At 35.6% G+C, this 19296-nt stretch overlaps 7 protein-coding genes across 7 annotated transcripts; 3 read left to right on the top strand and 4 right to left on the bottom strand.

Moving 5' to 3' along the window:
• Positions 1 to 812: 812 nt before the first annotated feature.
• On the bottom strand, positions 813 to 2896 carry LOC105209541 (NPC intracellular cholesterol transporter 2). Its single transcript, XM_054225793.1, has 3 exons — positions 2687 to 2896; positions 1280 to 1390; positions 813 to 1206 (listed from the first exon to the last, which is right to left on the bottom strand). Exons 1-3 carry the CDS (start codon positions 2754 to 2756, stop codon positions 920 to 922), a joined length of 468 nt encoding a protein of 155 aa, XP_054081768.1. The 5' UTR covers positions 2757 to 2896; the 3' UTR covers positions 813 to 919.
• Positions 2897 to 3400: 504 nt separating this feature from the next.
• LOC128919942 (NPC intracellular cholesterol transporter 2-like) lies at positions 3401 to 4578 on the bottom strand. Its single transcript, XM_054225795.1, has 3 exons — positions 4381 to 4578; positions 3859 to 3969; positions 3401 to 3780 (listed from the first exon to the last, which is right to left on the bottom strand). The coding sequence occupies exons 1-3, from the start codon at positions 4448 to 4450 to the stop codon at positions 3500 to 3502; spliced, it is 462 nt and encodes a 153-aa protein (XP_054081770.1). The 5' UTR covers positions 4451 to 4578; the 3' UTR covers positions 3401 to 3499.
• A 1695-nt stretch (positions 4579 to 6273) lies between these two features.
• Positions 6274 to 7188, bottom strand: LOC128919943 (NPC intracellular cholesterol transporter 2 homolog a-like). Its single transcript, XM_054225796.1, has 3 exons — positions 7008 to 7188; positions 6733 to 6843; positions 6274 to 6663 (listed from the first exon to the last, which is right to left on the bottom strand). The coding sequence occupies exons 1-3, from the start codon at positions 7075 to 7077 to the stop codon at positions 6383 to 6385; spliced, it is 462 nt and encodes a 153-aa protein (XP_054081771.1). The 5' UTR covers positions 7078 to 7188; the 3' UTR covers positions 6274 to 6382.
• Positions 7189 to 8335: 1147 nt separating this feature from the next.
• Positions 8336 to 9259, top strand: LOC128919941 (NPC intracellular cholesterol transporter 2 homolog a-like). The gene is made up of 3 exons (XM_054225794.1): positions 8336 to 8522; positions 8697 to 8807; positions 8877 to 9259. Exons 1-3 carry the CDS (start codon positions 8453 to 8455, stop codon positions 9155 to 9157), a joined length of 462 nt encoding a protein of 153 aa, XP_054081769.1. The 5' UTR covers positions 8336 to 8452; the 3' UTR covers positions 9158 to 9259.
• Positions 9260 to 9338: 79 nt separating this feature from the next.
• Positions 9339 to 11037, top strand: LOC105209568 (E3 ubiquitin-protein ligase FANCL). The gene is made up of 3 exons (XM_011180007.3): positions 9339 to 9601; positions 9659 to 10669; positions 10736 to 11037. Exons 1-3 carry the CDS (start codon positions 9503 to 9505, stop codon positions 10772 to 10774), a joined length of 1149 nt encoding a protein of 382 aa, XP_011178309.2. The 5' UTR covers positions 9339 to 9502; the 3' UTR covers positions 10775 to 11037.
• A 154-nt stretch (positions 11038 to 11191) lies between these two features.
• On the bottom strand, positions 11192 to 14461 carry LOC105209540 (protein cereblon). Its single transcript, XM_011179975.3, has 7 exons — positions 14301 to 14461; positions 13498 to 14208; positions 12891 to 13440; positions 12429 to 12828; positions 12264 to 12366; positions 12098 to 12194; positions 11192 to 12033 (listed from the first exon to the last, which is right to left on the bottom strand). The coding sequence occupies exons 1-7, from the start codon at positions 14320 to 14322 to the stop codon at positions 11826 to 11828; spliced, it is 2091 nt and encodes a 696-aa protein (XP_011178277.2). The 5' UTR covers positions 14323 to 14461; the 3' UTR covers positions 11192 to 11825.
• Positions 14462 to 14717: 256 nt separating this feature from the next.
• Positions 14718 to 16905, top strand: LOC105209539 (palmitoyltransferase ZDHHC16A). The gene is made up of 7 exons (XM_011179973.3): positions 14718 to 15034; positions 15094 to 15223; positions 15283 to 15477; positions 15533 to 15650; positions 15733 to 15944; positions 16010 to 16338; positions 16420 to 16905. The coding sequence occupies exons 1-7, from the start codon at positions 14988 to 14990 to the stop codon at positions 16532 to 16534; spliced, it is 1146 nt and encodes a 381-aa protein (XP_011178275.1). The 5' UTR covers positions 14718 to 14987; the 3' UTR covers positions 16535 to 16905.
• The last annotated feature ends 2391 nt before the right edge of the window (positions 16906 to 19296 follow it).

Below are 19296 nucleotides of genomic sequence, written 5' to 3'. Positions count from 1 at the left end.
CTGTCCGTCCGTCCGTCTGTCTGTATATATACGAACTAGTCCTTCAGTTTTTAAGATATCGTTTTGAAATTTTGCAGATGTTATTTTCTCTTCAAGAAGCTGCTCATTTGTCGGAACTGCCGATATCGGACCACTATATCATATAGCTGCCATTCAAACTGAACGATCGGAATCAAGGGCTTGTATGGAAAACTTCCGCTTTTTACTACATATCTTCACGAAATTTGGTGTGAGTTATTGTTCATAGAAATAATTTAATCTCCGAAAAAATTGTTCAGATCGGTTCACTATAGCGTATAGCTGCCATACAAACCGAACGATCGGAATCAAGGGCTTGTATGGAAAATTTTCGCATTTGAAGTGGTATCTTCACGAAATTTGACAAAGGTTACTGCTTAAAGTAATAATATAATCTCCGAAGAAATTGTTCAGATCGGTTAACTATATAACCTAATTGTTGCTAGCAAACAACCCGGCTAAAAAGTATTAGTAAAATGTTTTCTTTTTTTTACTTACTTTCTCTTACGTCTTTAGATTTGCTTAAACACAATAGTTACTAAAAGAAATGCACCTGTGAAGGGTATATTAGCTTCGGTACAGCTGAAGTTTACGTTTTTTCTTGTTTTTAATATCTGCAACGGTGACAGCATTTATCGATATAATGTTAAATGGAAGGAGGGATGTCGTGAAATGTTTACATCAGAGTTGCCACATAATAAGAATAAGATTTCAAATAACAAAGTAACGCGAATATATGCTGACTTTACAAAAAATTTAATCTCCTATATAGAAAATTTTACCAGATCGATATCTAACGATCTCTCTCTAAGAATATATATAAAAAATTTAGTTTTATTAATTACAATTATACAATACTAATATACACTATTTACAAGGGCTTTCACTATAATTTAAGACGTTAACTAATAGCTCTGCGCACTTTAACGTCGGTGACAAAACAAGCTACGGATTCCTTGTTTTCATCCACCAAATCCAATTCTACTTTTACGCTGACCTCTGGATATGTGGGGTCAATGAAGAAGTTGAAATTGTATACGACATCCTCGGTTTCATAGATGGGACAAATGGCGCCATGCATCAAATTCCGGCATACATCGGAAACTTCATCGGGTAGCGGATAGGGCACTGTCAGTCCCAAAGTGGTGGCATGCACTACACCCGTGATTGTTTTGATATTATCGCGATCTAAAATTTCAAAATATTAAATAGTTAAATGTTTTATTGGACAATATTTGATTTGTGTATCTTCTTCACTTACTGCCCAAGAAATGCACGTTCATCTTCACCGTCGAGCCCTTGGGCACATCACATGGCATTTCGGCACAGTTCACCACTTCAACGCTGAGCGGAAATGGTTGACCGTTTTTGCCTGAAATTTAAAAAAAAAATTACATAGTATAATATCTCATAGCATTAATTATTGCGAAGCGAATAGGTCTGGAGGTGAATGAGGACAAGACGAAAAATCTCCTGTCACCAAACAAACAGTCAGCGCATTCGCGTCTTGGCTGCCACGTCATTGTTGACAGTCATAACTTCGAAGTCGTAGATAATTTCGTATACTTTCGTATACCAGTATCAACAACACCAATAATATCATTATCGAAATCCAGTTCCGGATCACTCTTGCCAACAGGTGCTACTTTGAATTGTATAGTAAAGTCCACTCTCGACGAACCAAAATCAAACTCTACAAGTCGCTTATCATTCCCGTCCTGATTTATGGTGCAGAAGCGTGGGCGATGTCAACATCCGATGAGACGACACTAGGAGTTTTCGAGAGGAAAATTTTGCACAAGATTTATGGTCCTCAGAACATTGACAACGGCGAATAACGCAGCCGATGGAACGATGAGCTGTATGAGTTATATGACGACATTGACATAGTTCAGCGAATAAAGAGACGGCGGCTACACTGGCTAGGTCATGTTGTCCTCATGGACGAACACACTCCAGCTCTGAAAGTGTTCGATGCAGTACCCGCCGGAAGGAGCCGAGGAAGAGGAAAGCCTCCACTCCGTTGGAAGGAGCAGGTGGAGAGCGACCTGGTTGCACTTGGGATTTCCAACCGGCGCCGAATTGCGTGGAAAAGTGAGGAATGGCGCGCTATTATACATTCGGCTATAACCGCCAATTACTCTCACCGAAAAGTGTTAGAAAGCTAAAACTAATAGTACTCGGTACACTTGAACTGAAAAACCCCAGAGACTTCTGCGTTATCGCTGCGTTTGACGTCTACGCGACCAGTAACAGATTAGTAAAATGATTAGCGATAACTTATTTATGGTGCTGAGATGTTTTACGATACAGTCTACTTTTTATGTAATGATAAATATCAGCAGTGACGTTCATGTAATTAGTGCAACTATTTAAATGACTTGATTATTTGATTAGAAGCACTTGATTGATATTTATATGACCAATTCTAAGATGCTCGTCATGTAATTTATAAAGGAATGCTAGAATAAACATATCCATCATTAATTGATTGACTGACTGACCAGCTGTTTGTTTGTTTGATTCGCCACTTTCCAATATTTATGGAATCAGTAAAATATAAAATTCCATATGTCTGAAGAACTTTTTTTATATTTTAATTTTTTTAAATTTCTAATTTTTTTCATTCTACACAAAAAACTGATTTTCAAACCAACACTGCACTTACACTCTCTTACATTTGTCGCCGCTGCAGTGGCCACCAAAAGCGCTAAACAAATAACGGTCAAACGGTACATCTTAGATGAAGACTGCTGTGTTACTTAAAGAAAAACTTTTTTAATTTAAAGAATAAAAAATCCAACGCCGTAGTGTTCTCTCGGAAATACCAACTGAATTTGACAACTCAGCGTGATATATACACAACTTAAATACTTCATCTATGTTGAATTAGTTTCAAATAAAATTCGAATTAGTCATAAATATATACGAACGTACTTACTAAATACCTTCCAAATTTAAATCCATTTGGACGCTGTCATTGTATGTTGAGCTAAAGGTTGCAGGTGTTTTAGAAGCACTTATCAGCGTGATCCATAATTCATGGCATTCGGTAGCTGGTTGATAAGCTAATTGGTCATATAACACTATTAGGGTTAGGCGATGAATAATATTAGACAAGTGTTTATAAAAAATTTTTGGAATTTTTATAATATCAAAATAAAAAATATTCAAAATTATTTTTTATTTTTGTGGAATGGTACAAAAAGCTTTTCAGAAAGCTTATTTTTGTTTAAAACTATCTCTTTTTGCTTTAATTTTAAAGATTAAAAATAATTCTTCAAAATGCGTGCTATATCAATACATGTGTTGAGCCTATTTTGTACCAGATAAATTTTAAACGAGTGTATTCGACTTCAAAAAAATTACTAAAATTATTCAATTCGCATTTAAATATAGCTATCTTTATTAATTACTATTTACATATTATCTTCTTAAAATACAATATATACAATTCCCAAAATTCCAATCAATTTTCCGCTTAAGCTCTCTGTACTTTAATGTCGGTGACGAAGCAAGCAATGGATTCTTTGTTTTCATCAACCAAATCCAATTCTACCTTTACGCTGACCTCAGGGTAAGAAGTATCAACGTAAAAGTTGAAGTTGTATACGACATCCTCGGACTCATCGATGGGGCATAAGGCACCGTGCAATAAATTACGGCACACATCGGCGACATCATCGGGCAGTGGATAGGGCACTGTCAGACCCAAAGCGGTGGCGTGAACCACACCATTGATTGATCTAATATTATCGCGTGCTAAAATATACAGAAATACACATTTTTTATTTCTTCTAAAATATATTATTATATTATTTCCTATTTAGTAGCACTTACTGCCCACGAAGTGCACCTTCATGACGGCTGTACTGCCTTTGACCACATTGCAGGGCATTTTGTCGCAGTCCTCAATTTCGACACTCAAAGGGAATGGTCTGCCATTTTTGCCTGTAATTATGGGAAAATTTAATCAAATTTCAAAAGTTTATAGTAACTTTATACGTTTGCGGTGATATGTGTGTATTATTAAAAAATTCATGCCTGAAAATATGTTTTGAGCAACAGATTTTTATTATCTCATTAACTTATCTGCGCTTCGAGTATCGTTTATTAACATTTGTATGAAAATATGTTCAGTTAAAAGCATCAAAAATGTTAAACCCATTAATGTTAAACACGCAGGATGTTATATTATTAATTTATCAAAATATTAAAAATAAAATTTTTTTTGAAAATTTTCTAATTTTAAAACGGTTTTATCAGTAATACACTATATAATAATTCAATAATAAATATAATTCCCTTTCAAGTACTAAGACACGCCTTTTCGAATTTCTATTATTAACAAATTCCACTTACATTGTCTCACATTCGTGGCCGAAACCGAGGCCAGGAAGAGCGCCAAACACACAATAGTTAAACGGAACATTTTCGCAATTTTATTTAAAATTTTATATAAAACTTAATTTGAAATTTGAAATATTAATTTGAAAATCTGAGTATACTTTAGAAGTAGTACTCTTCCAGAAATATGAACTGTGACTGTTGTCTAACTGCCCAACTAACGCACTTTATATACTGATATCAGCTGAGTCACCAAGTTAGTTTCCTTATTGCAGGTGTTAACTAACTGTTGTAAGAATCTTCGCGTAAACATGCAGGTGTTCCGCAAAACTTATCGGTGTAAATTAATAGCAAAGTGATAGAAAGGAAATGATAAGCAACACATGGACAGCTTTTAAAGCTAAATAGACCATAAGTACCTCGAATGTTGTTTACTTACTATAAAACACTGATTTATGATCCGATTGCTTTGGAAATAACCACTGAATTTACAGTTGGGGGTCTGTCTACTTTTTTATCTATTATCAATTTAGTAATAATTAAGTCTTTATTATAGCTACCATTCTAGTTGGATAGTCAAAGTTTGAATATTCAAATTTCGAGATTATGTAACTTGAGTTGTTGTAAAGTAATCATATCTCAGAAATAGTTGTTAGGAAGCAGCGATAGAAAGGAATGATATATTGAACTTTTACAAGATAAGGGAATAAATTGAGAGCCACCATTTTAAAACGAAAGAAGCCAAGAACATTCTATATATAATGGCAGATAGGACTGTTAAAATCGTATGCAATCGCAGATATATCAATCATGATTATCTATAATAATTTATCTGGTAAATTATGGAGCTTTCGAACCCGTTTGTTTGCTCATTCTTCTTACTGTATATTATTTTCGATCTTTGTTGTTGTTGTTGTTGTTGTAACGGCTTAAAACATTCCCCAAATAATTCTGAGGAATGCTGCCGATTTGACAGTCCTTGGCCAGATAAGAATCCGGGTCCGTTCCGGTTACGTAGAACTGACTGTCGTAAGAACGGTCGTCTTTGCTATTTCACTACCAAATTGCAAGACAATTTACCAAAAAAAAACGTTAAAAAACAGATACGGTATGTCTGACAAAGTTGTGTATTTTTTATAACTAACAAAATGTGATTTAAGCAGCAAAGAAAGGTGCAGTAATGATCTAAAGCCAAATAACTGTTCAGCATAAGTTGCTTCATGGGATCCCTATACTCTGTATGTGTATGTAGATCTCTAATCACCTTATTCCATGTCTCTAAAGTGTTTCCACTGACATCAAAATGTTAAGTGCTGTAGATTAAGGACAGAAACCTTATATCGAACAATAATCCATATGTATGTAATCGAAAATCATGGATGATATGACCGACCTTGCCCGTCCCGACTGCCGTAAGAACGATTTGCGGCTTTATTACATTTCGTTAACGTCTCCACAATATTGAAAATATGTTTGGACGGCAAACGAGAAATATTGATCTTTACAATAAACATAAATAACATAATATTTAATTCCATTTAAATAAAGCTTGTTCACTTCTAAGGCTCAACGCACACCGAATTAGTCAAGACGTATTTTCCTGTCTGATACGACAACGATAAAGCTATGGGATCTTCATATGTGACAATCCACATCGAACAAAGCGAAACAAAAACGCTTGCTCGCTTGGTGTGGGTTAAGATAAAATACGTTTTTGTGTCTTATTAGTTAATGACGTGGCACGATTTTTATTTTCCCGATTAAATGTTTGTTATCAAATACAAATTATTTACAAAACTTTTGAATGGAAATTTATGATTGGCGCTAAAATTAAATACGACCTTCAGAAATAAGCGTTGCCAGAGTGCTAAGTAAGTTATTATCGTAAAATATGATGTTTAAACAGAATTTTAAATTTTTTTAATACAATTTTTAAATTTATTTATTATTATTTACTATTTACAAATGATATATACATAATTCCACGCATTTTCTATATTTCCAATCAATTTTCCGCTTAAGCTCTTTGTACTTTAATGTCGGTGACGAAGCAGGCAATGGATTCTTTGTATTCATCAACCAAATCCAATTCTACTTTAACGCTGACCTCAGGGTAGGAGGGATCAATGTAGAAGTTGAAGTTGTATACGACATCCTCGGACTCATCAATGGGGCATGAGGCGCCGTTCAACAAATTACGGCACACATCGGCGACATCAGCGGGCAGTGGGTATGGCGCTGTTAGACCCAAAGCGGTGGCATGAACCACAGCATTAATTGATCTGATGTTATCTCGTGCTAAAATATTCCGAAATACAAATTTTTATTTATTCTCAAATATAATGTTTTCAATTTAGTCCCACTTACTGCCCACGAAGTTCACTTTCATGACCGCGGTGCTGCCTTTGACCACATTGCAGGGCATCTTATCGCAGCCCACAATTTCGACACTCAAAGGGAAAGGTCTACCATTTTTGCCTTAAATGCAGGAAAAAAGGATGTTAATTCAACAATTTTCCAAATTGTTTATAAATAAAAGAAAAATTCTCGAAATATTACGACTCTTAGAATTAAAATTTCTCTACATTCAACGACATTTCCAGGACTCAGAACCTTTTTTGTTATTATCAGATTTCACTTACATTGTCTCACATTCGTGGCCGAAACTGAGGCCAGGAAGAGCGCCAAACACACAATAGTCAAACGGAACATTTTTTTGTTTTTATTTAAAATTTAATTTGTATTTTAAAATATTATTTTTAAACACTGAGTGCACTAGGGATGTACTCTTCAGGAAGTCTGAACTGTGAATGATGTCTAACGGCCCAACTAACGGTCTTTAAATAGTGAAAACGAAGTGTGTGCAGTTTCTGAGTCAACAAGTTTGTTGCAGGTGTTGACTGTTGACCATCTGTTGTAAGGCCCGCAGGTGTTCCGCTTCAACTTATCAGTGTAAATCAAGAGCAACTTCATGGAAAGGAAATGATAAGCACTTGGACTCTGTTTAAGGCAAAATTGTCAATAATTTTATCAAACGGTGTTTACTTATTATCGAATTGGGAGTCTCAAATTTGTGATCTATATCACCTGATAATATCAAACACGTGGTTGTAACTGTCCATTCCTTCAGATGGACTAGGCTCCCTGATTGGATAACAATCAAATCAGGCACTAATGGAAATAAGCCGTATTTAAAGCGAGATGAATAGCTAGAACAAACAGGCTGGAATAATCGAAGAGAAATATAATAGTAAATGTTGTATTGAGGGATTCATGTTGGTCATGTTGTCCGATTGGACGAAAGCACTCCAGCACTTTCAAAGTGTTCGGTGCAGTATCCGCTGATGGAAATCGAGGAAGACCTCCACTATGTTGGAAAGACCAGATTGAGAAGTATCTGGCTGCACTTGGTATCGCCAATTGGTACCAAACAGAGAAAAGGAAAAATTAATGGTGCGCTGGTGTTAACTCGGCTGTAATCGCATAAGCGGTGTTTACGCCGGTAAAGAAAAATATGAAAATAAGGGAAACAAATCTGTCGCCTATGGCTCAACCCACACCGGATTAGTCAAAAAGCTAGCTATTCATCTCGCTTTAAATACAGCTTTTATTACATAACCTATTTCTATAAGAGTTCGATTGGAGTTTTATCCAAATCATGGGCTCCATGGTGTCTGAGGAAATGGACAGTTACAACCACTTGTTTGATATTATCAGGTGATATAGATCACAAATTTGAGACTCGCAATTCGATAATAAATCAATTTCCTATAATAAGTAAACACCTTTTGATAAAATTATTGACAATTTTGCTTTAAACAATGAGCAAGTGCTTATCATTTCCTTTCCATGAAGTTGCTCTTGATTTACACTGATAAGTTTAAGCGGAACACCTGCGGGCTTTACAACAGATGGTCAACACCTGCAAGAAACTGCACACACTTCGTCTTCACTATTTAAAGACCGTTAGTTGGACAGTTAGACATCATTCACAGTTCAGACTTCCTGAAGAGTACATCCCTAGTGCACACAGTGTTTAAAAATAATATTTTAAAATACAAATTAAATTTTAAATAAAAACAAAAAAATGTTCCGTTTGACTATTGTGTGTTTGGCGCTCTTCCTCGCCTCAGTTTCGGCCACGAATGTGAGACAATGTAAGTAAAATCTGATAATAACAAAAAAGGTTCTGAGTCCTGGAAATGTCGTTGAATGTAGAGAAATTTTAATTGTAAAAGTCGTAATATTTCGAGAATTTTTCTTTCATTTATAAACAATTTGGAAAATTGTTGAATTAACATCCTGCAACATCCTTTTTTCCTGCATTTAAGGCAAAAATGGTAGACCTTTCCCTTTGAGTGTCGAAATTGTGGGCTGCGATAAGATGCCCTGCAATGTGGTCAAAGGCAGCACCGCGGTCATGAAAGTGAACTTCGTGGGCAGTAAGTGCGACTAAATTCAAAACATTATATGTGAGAATAAATAAAAATTTGTATTTCGGAATATTTTAGCACGAGATAATATCAGATCAATTAATGCTGTGGTTCATGCCACCGCTTTGGGTATAACAGCGCCATACCCACTGCCCGCTGATGTCGCCGATGTGTGCCGTAATTTGTTGAACGGCGCCTCATGCCCCATTGATGAGTCCGAGGATGTCGTATACAACTTCAACTTCTACATTGATCCCTCCTACCCTGAGGTCAGCGTTAAAGTAGAATTGGATTTGGTTGATGAATACAAAGAATCCATTGCCTGCTTCGTCACCGACATTAAAGTACAAAGAGCTTAAGCGGAAAATTGATTGGAAATATAGAAAATGCGTGGAATTATGTATATATCATTTGTAAATAGTAAATAATAATAAATAAATTTAAAAATAGAATTGAAAAAATTATAATTTTTTAAACATCATATTTTACGATAATAACTTAGTTAGCACTCTGGCAACGCTTATTTCTGAAGGTCGTATTTAATTTTAGCGCCAATCATAAATTTCCATTCAAAAGTTTTGTAAATAATTTGTATTTGATAACAAACATTTAATGGGGGAAATCTCTTCAAAGACCAATTAAATGGATTATGCTCTTGAATTACCACGTGATAAGCACTCAATTTGTTTATTTTAAAAGTCACGATGGCAGAATCTGAATCTGGAGAATGGGACGAATTTCTTTTACGCTATCCAGGCATCATTGTAAGCGGTTGTAATGCCAGGGGGACTGTAAAACTAAAAGTACGAATTTTCGCAAATTGTTATTGATTTTGAATGTATAATAATGTAAATTTGTAGGATAAATGGTACCGCTTAAAAGTGACGTGTCCACATTTCCCGAAACTACAGGATGCGCGTTTGGAACTACATCTGCCACAGCAAATTAAATTTACCAAAATAAAAAATGAAGATTTGGCAACTGATTGGACGCTGTTTGATGTAATGGAGAATCTGCCACAACTTCAAGAAAAGTACTGTGATGCACCCAGTCCAAAGGCCAAAAATATTGAAATAAACAAGTGCAACATTTATAGCGAAATAGCCGCTCTCTACGCGCCACAAGATTATCAATTGGAATTAAATGACGCCTGCACTCTACTGCGTTTCTCCAAGTTCGCAGAACACCATCAACACTATTTACAATTGGAACTACCGGCACTACGCATAACTGAACACAGTCTGCCCGACTGTGTGCCATGGGAGGAACATCTGCAGAAATACGACAACCTCAGCGCAATGGTGCAACAATTTCGCAATTATCTGCAAGATTTACAACCGTTTTATGAGAATTTCACCGACATTGATGAGCTATGCTATGTTGTGCAGCCAACGCCACCAGTTTCGACCAAACACAATTGGCGTTTATTTGTGCTGCGTGAACGTGTCTTTATCAAATTGGTGCTATCCGATCCCTTTGCACCCATTAGTTCTATGTCAGTGCAGATAATAGGACCAACACAAGCTGTGGAAGAGTTGAGGCGCACGCTAAGTAATGGTCTAAGCGAGTGGGATGCTGAATTGGATATACATAAAAACTTGTTGCGCATTTTCGATATCTGCTATTTTCCGATGCCGCCTGGTAGCGGTTGGTTGGAGGCAGAGGGTGTAGTTAATGCCACAGAGCAAAAATTTTGTAATATTTGTTACTCGTATCAACTAGAACAAGGTGAGATACCAATTGTCTCCTGTGATAACCCACAATGTACGCTGATATATCACGCGGCCTGTTTAAAAGAGTGGTTCAACACGCTCACTAATGGAAAAGATTTTCTGAGCGTCTCATTTGGCACTTGCCCGTTTTGTAAAACTGTAAGTTTGAAATTGAGTTATTTCCGTTTGCCAAATGTGCTAAGACATTGCCTCTTCCCTCCCCAGAAACTTTCAACATCATTCGCTGAGTTATTGGTAAATTGATTTTTAATAATTTTCGAGAAATCTTATTAGTAAACATACAGTAAATTAATATGTATTCAATACATCGCTGTAATTACCATAAGTGTTTGAACATCAATTCAATAAGTATTTCATATAGACTACGCTATCGAGTAAGCCTAAAACAAGTGAGTGTTTTTTAAATAAATTTTGTTTTTTTTTTATTTATTACATATTAGTTTATGCACTTTTTTAATAATTCAAGTCACTAGAAACTTTTCAAATAGTCGTAGTTATGGATTTGATTCAATTCAATTCAATAAGCATTTCATATAGACTACGCTATCGAGTGAGCCTAAAACAAGTGAGTGTTTTTTTAATTAAATTTTGTTCTTTTTATTCATTACATATTAGTTTATGCACTTTTTTAATAATTCAAGTCACTAGAAACTTTTCAAATAGTCGTAGTTATGGATTTGAAAAGAAAATATATTAGTTTTACAATAAATAAAAACAAATCGTTGTGGCTTTGAAAATGATACTCTGTCACGCCCTCAACAAATCATCGTAGTTTTTAGGTTAGCAAAAATTGTCATTCCAACAAAATCTTGCTCAACATGTCGCAATATTCGCACTGACTTTTTTAATATGCATATAACAGCACATATGTACATATAAAGCAAACATATTTCAATAAATAATTCAATTTTTCTTCAAAAATTAATTCAAGTAAAATCCGTTTTGCACACACTCTTGTTTATAATAATCAAAAAAGTTGTCAATATGAAGTTGCTGATGTGTTGTCGCACTACACGAGTCACCAAATTTGTCGATCAGTATAATTTTTAATTCTATACGAACATTAGCACCGCTTAAATATGTATGTATATAGAAAATTATATATAATGCCGGGTGAAACGTTTTACTTTTCTTTAATTATTTGGCAAACCAAATGCCGCACATCACTAAGCACATAGGGTCACACCAAATCTATAACATTTAGTTCATTTTCCTGCGGCTGCGGGGCTCTATTCACACGCCTCATGCCGCAACAATGGCAATTGCAATTTAAACGCTTCACCGCTCTCCAAATTCATTGCATTTCGCGGCGCACTAATCTCATCAAGCTTTGAAAAACTGCTGCGCGTGAATTGGTGTTTTCCGGTGTTGGTGAGCTAATGCGTACGCTGGAGCTGGAAATGCCAAAGAATGATTTCGGCACTAAATTCGGTTCGAGCGCTTTGAATTTCCAGCCAATGTGACGTGAGCAAATTTTGCAGACAATAATATGCCATTCATAACTGTAAACAAATTGAGATTTTAGTTTAAATTATTAATAAATATTAAGCAGCTCAGTCAACTTACCCAGGAAACCAGCTGAATTTTGCGGATGGCTGTCCACTATATGTAATTGCGTCCGGTAATAGTTGATAGACAGTATTTGTTTCATGTATATAACCAGCTGCAATGATTATTAAAACAAAATATTATAAAAATTTATAAAATTATATATTAATTCTTCAAATCATACCCGAATTGCAATACTGCGTTTGCACGCCATGCTTTGACATTGCGAATAGTTGTTGACAGTTTGCTATGCGATTGCCACAATAACGACAAGTAAAAACCGAATCCTATGTAAAAGTTAAAAGAAATATGATTACTATATAGAAACAAGCGATCTCACGCAACTCACATCCGTAAATGTGTCCGATATGAGTTTCATACGTATATTAACCGAATCGGTCAGAAATATGGTCTTCATTAGACTATCGGACAGATGCAGATTGCGTACCAACCAAAATGACAATTGGGTTGGATCAGTGGGCATTGTGTCGATTTTGTGCTGTGCCAATTGTGAACGCGCCTTTTCCACAATGGCCGTAATGCTGTAGTAGTCGTAAATATGTGCCGGCCAAGCTGTTGTGGCTGCTTGATAACGTTTATAGGTTTCGCGCATGGAATTTATATCACGAAATCGATTCAGTGAACCCATATCAATGCATTGAAGTGGTTCGCGTAAATAGATTTCAGGAAGTATTCTAACTTTGCCGTAGACCTTGAATTGTGGATGGGCGGCTATAAATGACAGTGGACTGCAAAACAAAAAGGGCCAGTGAAAAAACACAATATTAAGTACATTATAACACTAAATTACCCCGTCACTTGACTTCCTTTGGTAACAAAACGTTGTAATGCGCGCGATTTGATCAAAGTGTTGCCACGTTCATCGGTACCCTTTTCATAGATTTGACAAGTGACGCCATAAAAGTTATCGTCTATCTCCTCGCTGTTGCAGAGCGTGGGGAAGCAAACGCCAAAGAGCAAACCATTTTGTGCGCTCATATCAGATTCGATGATCGAACCGGAGATCATAAAGGGCAGCACTTCACCAGGAAATAGTATGTGCTGATGCATGAAAAGCATTAAATTGTATTGTTGCCCAACTTCCAAATAATGCACACCCGACACGCGGTCCATATTCTCGCCCAAATATGAATGCTCAGCTGGTAGGCTGGTGTCAAAGCTTACAGGATTTTCAGGTTCGGGTTCTTCAACTTCCACTTCGTTGGTTTCCGTTTCATGGCGTCGACGCTCCCGATTATGTTCCATTGTAAAGAAAGCGCTGCGCAGACGTTGCATAAAGTTTTCACCACCGCGTCTATTTTGCACAAGCATTTCACTAAAGGCAGCGCGCATTTGGTCATCTGCAATGAAAGAAAGTTTTAGTTATCGAATGTTATAAATTAATAGTACCACAGCACCATCAAAAACAGCATCTGGGGAAGTTGAAGCATCATCCGAAATGTCCTCCAGCATTAAGTTATCTTCACCCTCATAATCACCTATTGGCTGGTCATCATCATCGTCATCGTCCACGCCTTGTTCGCCCATTTCATCATCTTCCAAGAGTGGTTCAATTAGCGGTGAGGGATCAAAACGTATGTCTTCATTATTTTCATCTTCGTTCTCATTGTTATTTTGTGCAAGCTCTTCAAGTGAGATGCCATCTGCTTCAATTTGTGGTTGACCATTAGTGTTTTGTAGCTGATCAACTTCAATCTCCATATTGGCTGCTACTGCACCTGACGTTAGGTTATTGTCCATTAATTGCACGCCTTCTTCTGGCGTATTTTCGTCATAGTTTGAAGGATTAGCCTCAGTATTTATTGCAGTGGGTATTGTAGAAGCATCTGTTGGTTGCAATGCACACCCTGTACCTGGCTGTGCAACGGAGATGTTTTCTGGTACTGCTTCATTTCTTGCACTTATAACGGACGGCTCTTCATCAACATTTCCTATATCTGTTGCATCTGCTTGAACACTGCTCTCTAGTAGGGGTTTCGGCGTAGATTCAACAGAGGCCCCAACATCACTACCTTCACTTGGCGGCACAGTTTCAACACTTGCATTTAAATGTGTCGCAGTCAGTTCAGTGGATTGATTACCTATCGCACCATCCGTATACGATGTTCCTAAATGAAATAACAACGCAATGCAAATTGTTAGTTGGTTTGAATATATTTGTTCTGAGAAATACTTCGCTAATTTATAATAAGTGTTTTACCTGTAGCTGCTTGTTGATCCATTTACATTGATTCCCGATAATTTCTCAAATACAAATATTTTTATTTACCAATATTTTGCACTAGCGATTCTATAAAAATTCTTTACTGTTTTCATTTTTGCATTTCTTCTTCTTACTGTGGGGTCACATTTTATTCACCATAAATATATGTCGGCGTGCTTGTGAAAAAATAGTTGCAATTCAGTGCATTCTTCTAAATACATAAATAAATTTAACTAACATATAAAGGTGTATATTTTTACTAAATTTTCGAAGAAAATTGCATGATTTTCTATACATTATTTACTTTAATTATTTAATACACATGAACACTTGTTAAAATCACTGTTTGAATAACTCACCTCATTTAAGTGTTGCCCATTTGTCAATGGCGATTTTATAAATTAGTTTTACTTTTAATAAGTAATGAATATCAAAAAAATAAGTACTTAACTGAAAATTTGTTATGTGCATTCATATTTCTTGAAATAATTAAAAACTTTGGATAAATAACCATTTGAGTTTCAATATTTTCCAATTTACCCTATGTGTACCAGTCTATTGCAAACCAGCTGTTTATTGTTTATGATAACGGAAATTGCAATAAATTTGCTATGTTGAACTGAGCTAGAATAAATAAATTCTCGATACAATTAAACTTTCAAATTCTGGTGTTATATCGCAAAAATGACGCGTATTAATTGGCGCTATAGTGACAAGTTAAAAAAATTATTGTAAGTAGTTAATGTATTTAAATGAAATGCATAAACAAATGTTCATATCGTGTTTACAGCACTAGATATCGTGCACGTTGGAGCTATGCAAAGGTATGGTTTCGCCGACTAATCACAGATTTCGATTCAGATACATGTTTGGAACCAATGTTCTGGTTCGTCGACAACTACACACATTTATTGGGACCAGTGAGTTTGAGTTAACATCTCAAATGATATATGTACATATATTAATTTATTTTGTGTAGTTTTTCATATTCGCTGTCGCGGGCTTGACAATTGCTGTAGTTGTGATTGCCTATTGGATTGGTTTGCCCTTTTGGTGGGAGAAAAGCCCCAAAGCTACTGTGTTCTTATTGATTATTGGCAATTGGCTACTGCTTAATGTCACTTTCCACTATGTAATGGGTGTAATTACGCCACCCGGACAGCCGCCGAAATTTGTAAGTTAAAAATTATTGTAAAAGAAGTGATATTATTAAAGCTTTGCGATACTAGAGCGATGGTTCCTTCGAGGTGCGCAAGATTTGTAAAAAATGTCATTTACCGAAAGCGCCACGTACACACCATTGCTCCATTTGTAACAAATGTGTGCTGAAAATGGATCATCACTGCCGTATGTATTCCTGAGTGTTATATAGTCATTCCATCATTTTGCTACGTCCGTTGTGATTTTCAAAAGTACAAATTTCTTCCAGCGTGGCTAAATAATTGCGTAGGCTTCTTCAATCATCGCTACTTCTTCCTTTATATGGCCTACACCACTATCGGTTGTCTATTCCTGATAATTTGTGGCTTCGAAATTGGCTATAAGCATTTGTGGCTTGATCATAGCGATAGTTGGACCGAGTTGGAGCCTTTAGAAGGCCAACCAGTGAAATTCAATTTGAGTGGCCACATCATACCAGTGGTAAGAAAAGGAATTTTATGTATATTTTATGTTTGCACACCGTTAAATTCCCATTGCATTTGCAGACTCATGCACATGAGTACGATGATGACATATTGTTGCCTGCCAAACATGCACTGCCTACACCGCCTACCTCAGACGATGGCACATATACGATGGGCAGGCGGCGTGCCATAATATTTATGACCGCTACGAATGTAACCGCTGTACTAGCGTTGGGTGCACTCACCATCTGGCATGCCAAATTGATAACACGCGGTGAAACTAGTATTGAGGCGCTAATAAATCAAGAGGAAACCGAACGCTTACTTGAAGAAAACACAATTTACGTTAATCCATATAATTTTGGTGCGCGTAAAAATTGGAAATTATTTTTGGGTTTGGTGCGTGGACGGTAAGTAATGGCAGTTATTGTGAAAAACCTCGCTAAATATTCAAAAAAAAAAAAACACTGTTATTTCAACTTACTTTGTAGAACATTTTGGCGCACCGTTTTACTGCCGTCTTGGCATAAGCCTGAAGGTAACGGTTTAGCATTTCATACGGTACACGACGAGCGTGCGTGTGTAACAAACGATGAATGGCCGTAACAACGTGTGTGTGTGTGCGAGGCACAATGCATTGCCATTGTAATTACCAAATAAAAAGTGTTAACTTTATTTATTAAAAAAAAATTGTGTTCACTCTGAACATTCCTCCATTTGTAGTGTACTGTGTACAGTGCAAACGTTTATTAGGTTTGTCAGCAGGCTATGTTAGCAGTATTTAAAAGAAGCTTAAAAAGCAAACAATTTTATTAAATTAATTATAATCTTAAGCCTATAGTGTAATGTCATATTGTAAGCACGTAAATTTCAAGTACTTTGTATTAGTCTCAACTGGCGCTCTCTGTCATTAACTTTATGTACACCGTGTTGAAACACATACTTACTATTTTAAATGCAATCAATAAAGTAAATTTTTTAACTAAAATTAAAAGATTTAATTATTAAAAGAATTTAAATTTTTAAATGTTTTTTTATTTTGTGTATTGTAATTAATTTTTCGTAGTTTCTCTACAGCATTTTTGTGGTTACGGAGTTATTTTAATTTCAAGAGCCAACAGCTGCTGACCGGTTAACATCAATTAAGCAAAATATTTAAGTAGAAAGCTTGCAGCTGCATACAAATATTATTTGCAAAAACAATCAAAAATTCAATAGCAAATTTAACAGATTTTTAAATAAAAGTAAAATAATATGTTTTAAAAATAATATGTATTTATTATTTATATATTATTTATTTTTTATTAAATATTTTTTTTTTATTTTTTATTAATTTTTTTTTTTCATATTATTAATTTTTATTTTCGTGGTTTTGCATAGAAATTAATGATTTTTTATTATATTAAAAAAAAAACATTTTTATAGAAAAGAAAAAATATATTTAAAATTTATTATTTACATATTTAATTTTGTTTATTTTCTAATAAATATTTTATTTATGTTATTAATTCAGATCTGCAGCAATTAGATAGGTAGGCAGGTGGCTCAATTAACACCATTTTGATGCACTAATCGTAGAGCTTTATGTTACTGCTATTACGTTTCATCTTTTCGTTCGAACCATTTTGTTTTTTCGATGAAGCTACTTATGTTCGATGTGCTTTATGTAGACATCCAAACAAGGTTTGATGCCAGATGGGTTACCAGTGTCCTGTGTAGGATCTGCAAGATGGCTGGACATTCACAAAAAAAGCGGAAAATTGTTCCTTATTCCCTTCTAGTTCACAGCCGCGGCAAATGTTATTGTGAGGCATGCCCATTTTCACTGCATGTTCTCCAAATGGCCAATGCTCCGTTATAGTAGCTGTAAGTCTGAAAATACTATTCCTGGAACTATTTAATAAGACCTGAGTCGAGCTCCGTTCTGAACGCTCCTGCCTTTGCCAGCTCATCTGCTTTTTCGTTACCGAAAATGTTCCTGTGGCCGGGAACTCAGATCAAGTCAAATTACAATTTGCCTTCTAGGGAGCTCAATGCCTTCTTGAGCAGTTATGAACTGCTGGCGACGACAAGGCGAAGAAACCGCCTGACTATCTGTGTATATTGTTGCATTATTCATCTTCTCGTAGTTAGTCAATAGAGCTTCACAAGCCTTCTCTATGCCCAATACATCCGCTTGGATAGATAGCTAGCCAAATTCGGTAGGCGGATGGAGAGCGAAATATTACGATCATCGGAGTATACCCCTGTGCCTACTCCGCAGTTCATTTTGGACCCATTGGTATAGACTCAAATTATATTTTCCTTCCGTTTAAGCCTTTTCTCCATTCTCGTATAGCGAGACTCCTGTAATAACTCTTGAAATTTAACTTTGGGAGAATGTAATGTGATTTATTAGCGTTTACTTTGAATTTTTTTAGAATATTACTATGTCCATAGTTCTTCTGGTTCTAATCACTTAACTCCTTAATTCTTATAAGAGAATTTGCTGTTATTTTGTGGACATATCTCGTCAACTACTAAAGTTATATAAATAAAACTAACTGCAATTAATTCCCCGACACATAATGTAAATAGTTGAAATAAGATAATAAACACACCCACCTCCCATACAAAGGTTATGTTGAAATTTACTAAAAGTCAGTTAACTCACTAAACGTCAGAAACACTACATTTTACAGAAAAAACCTGCACTCTGATTTAAAAAAAGGAAAATGGGCGTGGCGTTGCCTAATTATGGGTCAAACACCGTATCTCAGAAACTACTCGACCAATATCAATGAAATCCAGTACATAGTATTTTCTTGACACGGCTGGGAAATGGGCGAAATCGGTTCACAACCACGACTACTTCCCATGTAACTTAATTTTGAAGTCCATCTGATTCCTTCTATTTATAATGTATACATAAGGAACCAATGAAGATAGCGGAATGAAACTTTACACAAATAGAGCATATCATCTCTGGCTTCACTTGTGAAAAAAAATTGTCGATTTTTCAAGGCCCCAGATAGCGATTATGTTGAACTCAGCGCCTAAGGGTAAATTTTAACCGAAAATATGGGTAAATCTCTGAGATAATTTAATGTAATTCAGAGGAAATTGTTTTCTTCTAATAGTGTGTCTCTGTATCAGAAATGGTTAAAATCGGGTCATAACTTCCTCGAGCTCTCATATAGCTAATTATAATATTTTCAAAAATACGATGGGCTTAATAGCTTATAAAACGGTTAACATGTTAAATATCTTAGCCAAATTAAGTGAATATATAGTCTTGAAAATAATGTATGTTGGTGAAAATGAGTGAAATCGGTTCGGGAATTACCTCATATACTATATATGATGATTTTCGTTTTTCTATTGGACTT

This window comes from Zeugodacus cucurbitae, chromosome 2, assembly GCF_028554725.1.
Source record: "Zeugodacus cucurbitae isolate PBARC_wt_2022May chromosome 2, idZeuCucr1.2, whole genome shotgun sequence".
NCBI classification, from domain to species: domain Eukaryota; kingdom Metazoa; phylum Arthropoda; class Insecta; order Diptera; family Tephritidae; genus Zeugodacus; species Zeugodacus cucurbitae.
Note: the sequence above shows the minus strand (reverse complement) of the source record. Positions and strands in the feature narration are given on the sequence as shown.

Excerpts from the sequence above, each read along its gene's own strand:
- LOC128919942 (XM_054225795.1), bottom strand. The coding sequence starts at position 4,450 with ATGTTCCGTTTAACTATTGTGTGTTTGGCGCTCTTCCTGGCCTCGGTT. Across the intron at positions 3,970-4,380 it reads GGCCACGAATGTGAGACAAT|GCAAAAATGGCAGACCATTC; the intron begins GTAAGTGGAATT and ends CCATAATTACAG. Across the intron at positions 3,781-3,858 it reads GAAGGTGCACTTCGTGGGCA|CACGCGATAATATTAGATCA; the intron begins GTAAGTGCTACT and ends TGTATATTTTAG.
- LOC128919941 (XM_054225794.1), top strand. The coding sequence starts at position 8,453 with ATGTTCCGTTTGACTATTGTGTGTTTGGCGCTCTTCCTCGCCTCAGTT. Across the intron at positions 8,523-8,696 it reads GGCCACGAATGTGAGACAAT|GCAAAAATGGTAGACCTTTC; the intron begins GTAAGTAAAATC and ends CCTGCATTTAAG. Across the intron at positions 8,808-8,876 it reads GAAAGTGAACTTCGTGGGCA|CACGAGATAATATCAGATCA; the intron begins GTAAGTGCGACT and ends GGAATATTTTAG.
- LOC105209539 (XM_011179973.3), top strand. The coding sequence starts at position 14,988 with ATGACGCGTATTAATTGGCGCTATAGTGACAAGTTAAAAAAATTATT. Across the intron at positions 15,224-15,282 it reads ACACACATTTATTGGGACCA|TTTTTCATATTCGCTGTCGC; the intron begins GTGAGTTTGAGT and ends TATTTTGTGTAG. Across the intron at positions 15,945-16,009 it reads GTGGCCACATCATACCAGTG|ACTCATGCACATGAGTACGA; the intron begins GTAAGAAAAGGA and ends TTGCATTTGCAG.
- LOC105209541 (XM_054225793.1), bottom strand. The coding sequence starts at position 2,756 with ATGTACCGTTTGACCGTTATTTGTTTAGCGCTTTTGGTGGCCACTGCA. Across the intron at positions 1,391-2,686 it reads GGCGACAAATGTAAGAGAGT|GCAAAAACGGTCAACCATTT; the intron begins GTAAGTGCAGTG and ends TTTAAATTTCAG. Across the intron at positions 1,207-1,279 it reads GAACGTGCATTTCTTGGGCA|ATCGCGATAATATCAAAACA; the intron begins GTAAGTGAAGAA and ends TTGAAATTTTAG.
- LOC105209540 (XM_011179975.3), bottom strand. The coding sequence starts at position 14,322 with ATGGATCAACAAGCAGCTACAG. Across the intron at positions 12,829-12,890 it reads AAAGGAAGTCAAGTGACGGG|TCCACTGTCATTTATAGCCG; the intron begins GTAATTTAGTGT and ends TTTGTTTTGCAG. Across the intron at positions 12,034-12,097 it reads AAATTCAGCTGGTTTCCTGG|TTATGAATGGCATATTATTG; the intron begins GTAAGTTGACTG and ends ATTTGTTTACAG.
- LOC105209568 (XM_011180007.3), top strand. The coding sequence starts at position 9,503 with ATGGCAGAATCTGAATCTGGAGAATGGGACGAATTTCTTTTACGCTAT. Across the intron at positions 9,602-9,658 it reads GGGGGACTGTAAAACTAAAA|GATAAATGGTACCGCTTAAA; the intron begins GTACGAATTTTC and ends GTAAATTTGTAG. Across the intron at positions 10,670-10,735 it reads CTTGCCCGTTTTGTAAAACT|AAACTTTCAACATCATTCGC; the intron begins GTAAGTTTGAAA and ends TTCCCTCCCCAG.
- LOC128919943 (XM_054225796.1), bottom strand. The coding sequence starts at position 7,077 with ATGTTCCGTTTGACTATTGTGTGTTTGGCGCTCTTCCTGGCCTCAGTT. Across the intron at positions 6,844-7,007 it reads GGCCACGAATGTGAGACAAT|GCAAAAATGGTAGACCTTTC; the intron begins GTAAGTGAAATC and ends CCTGCATTTAAG. Across the intron at positions 6,664-6,732 it reads GAAAGTGAACTTCGTGGGCA|CACGAGATAACATCAGATCA; the intron begins GTAAGTGGGACT and ends GGAATATTTTAG.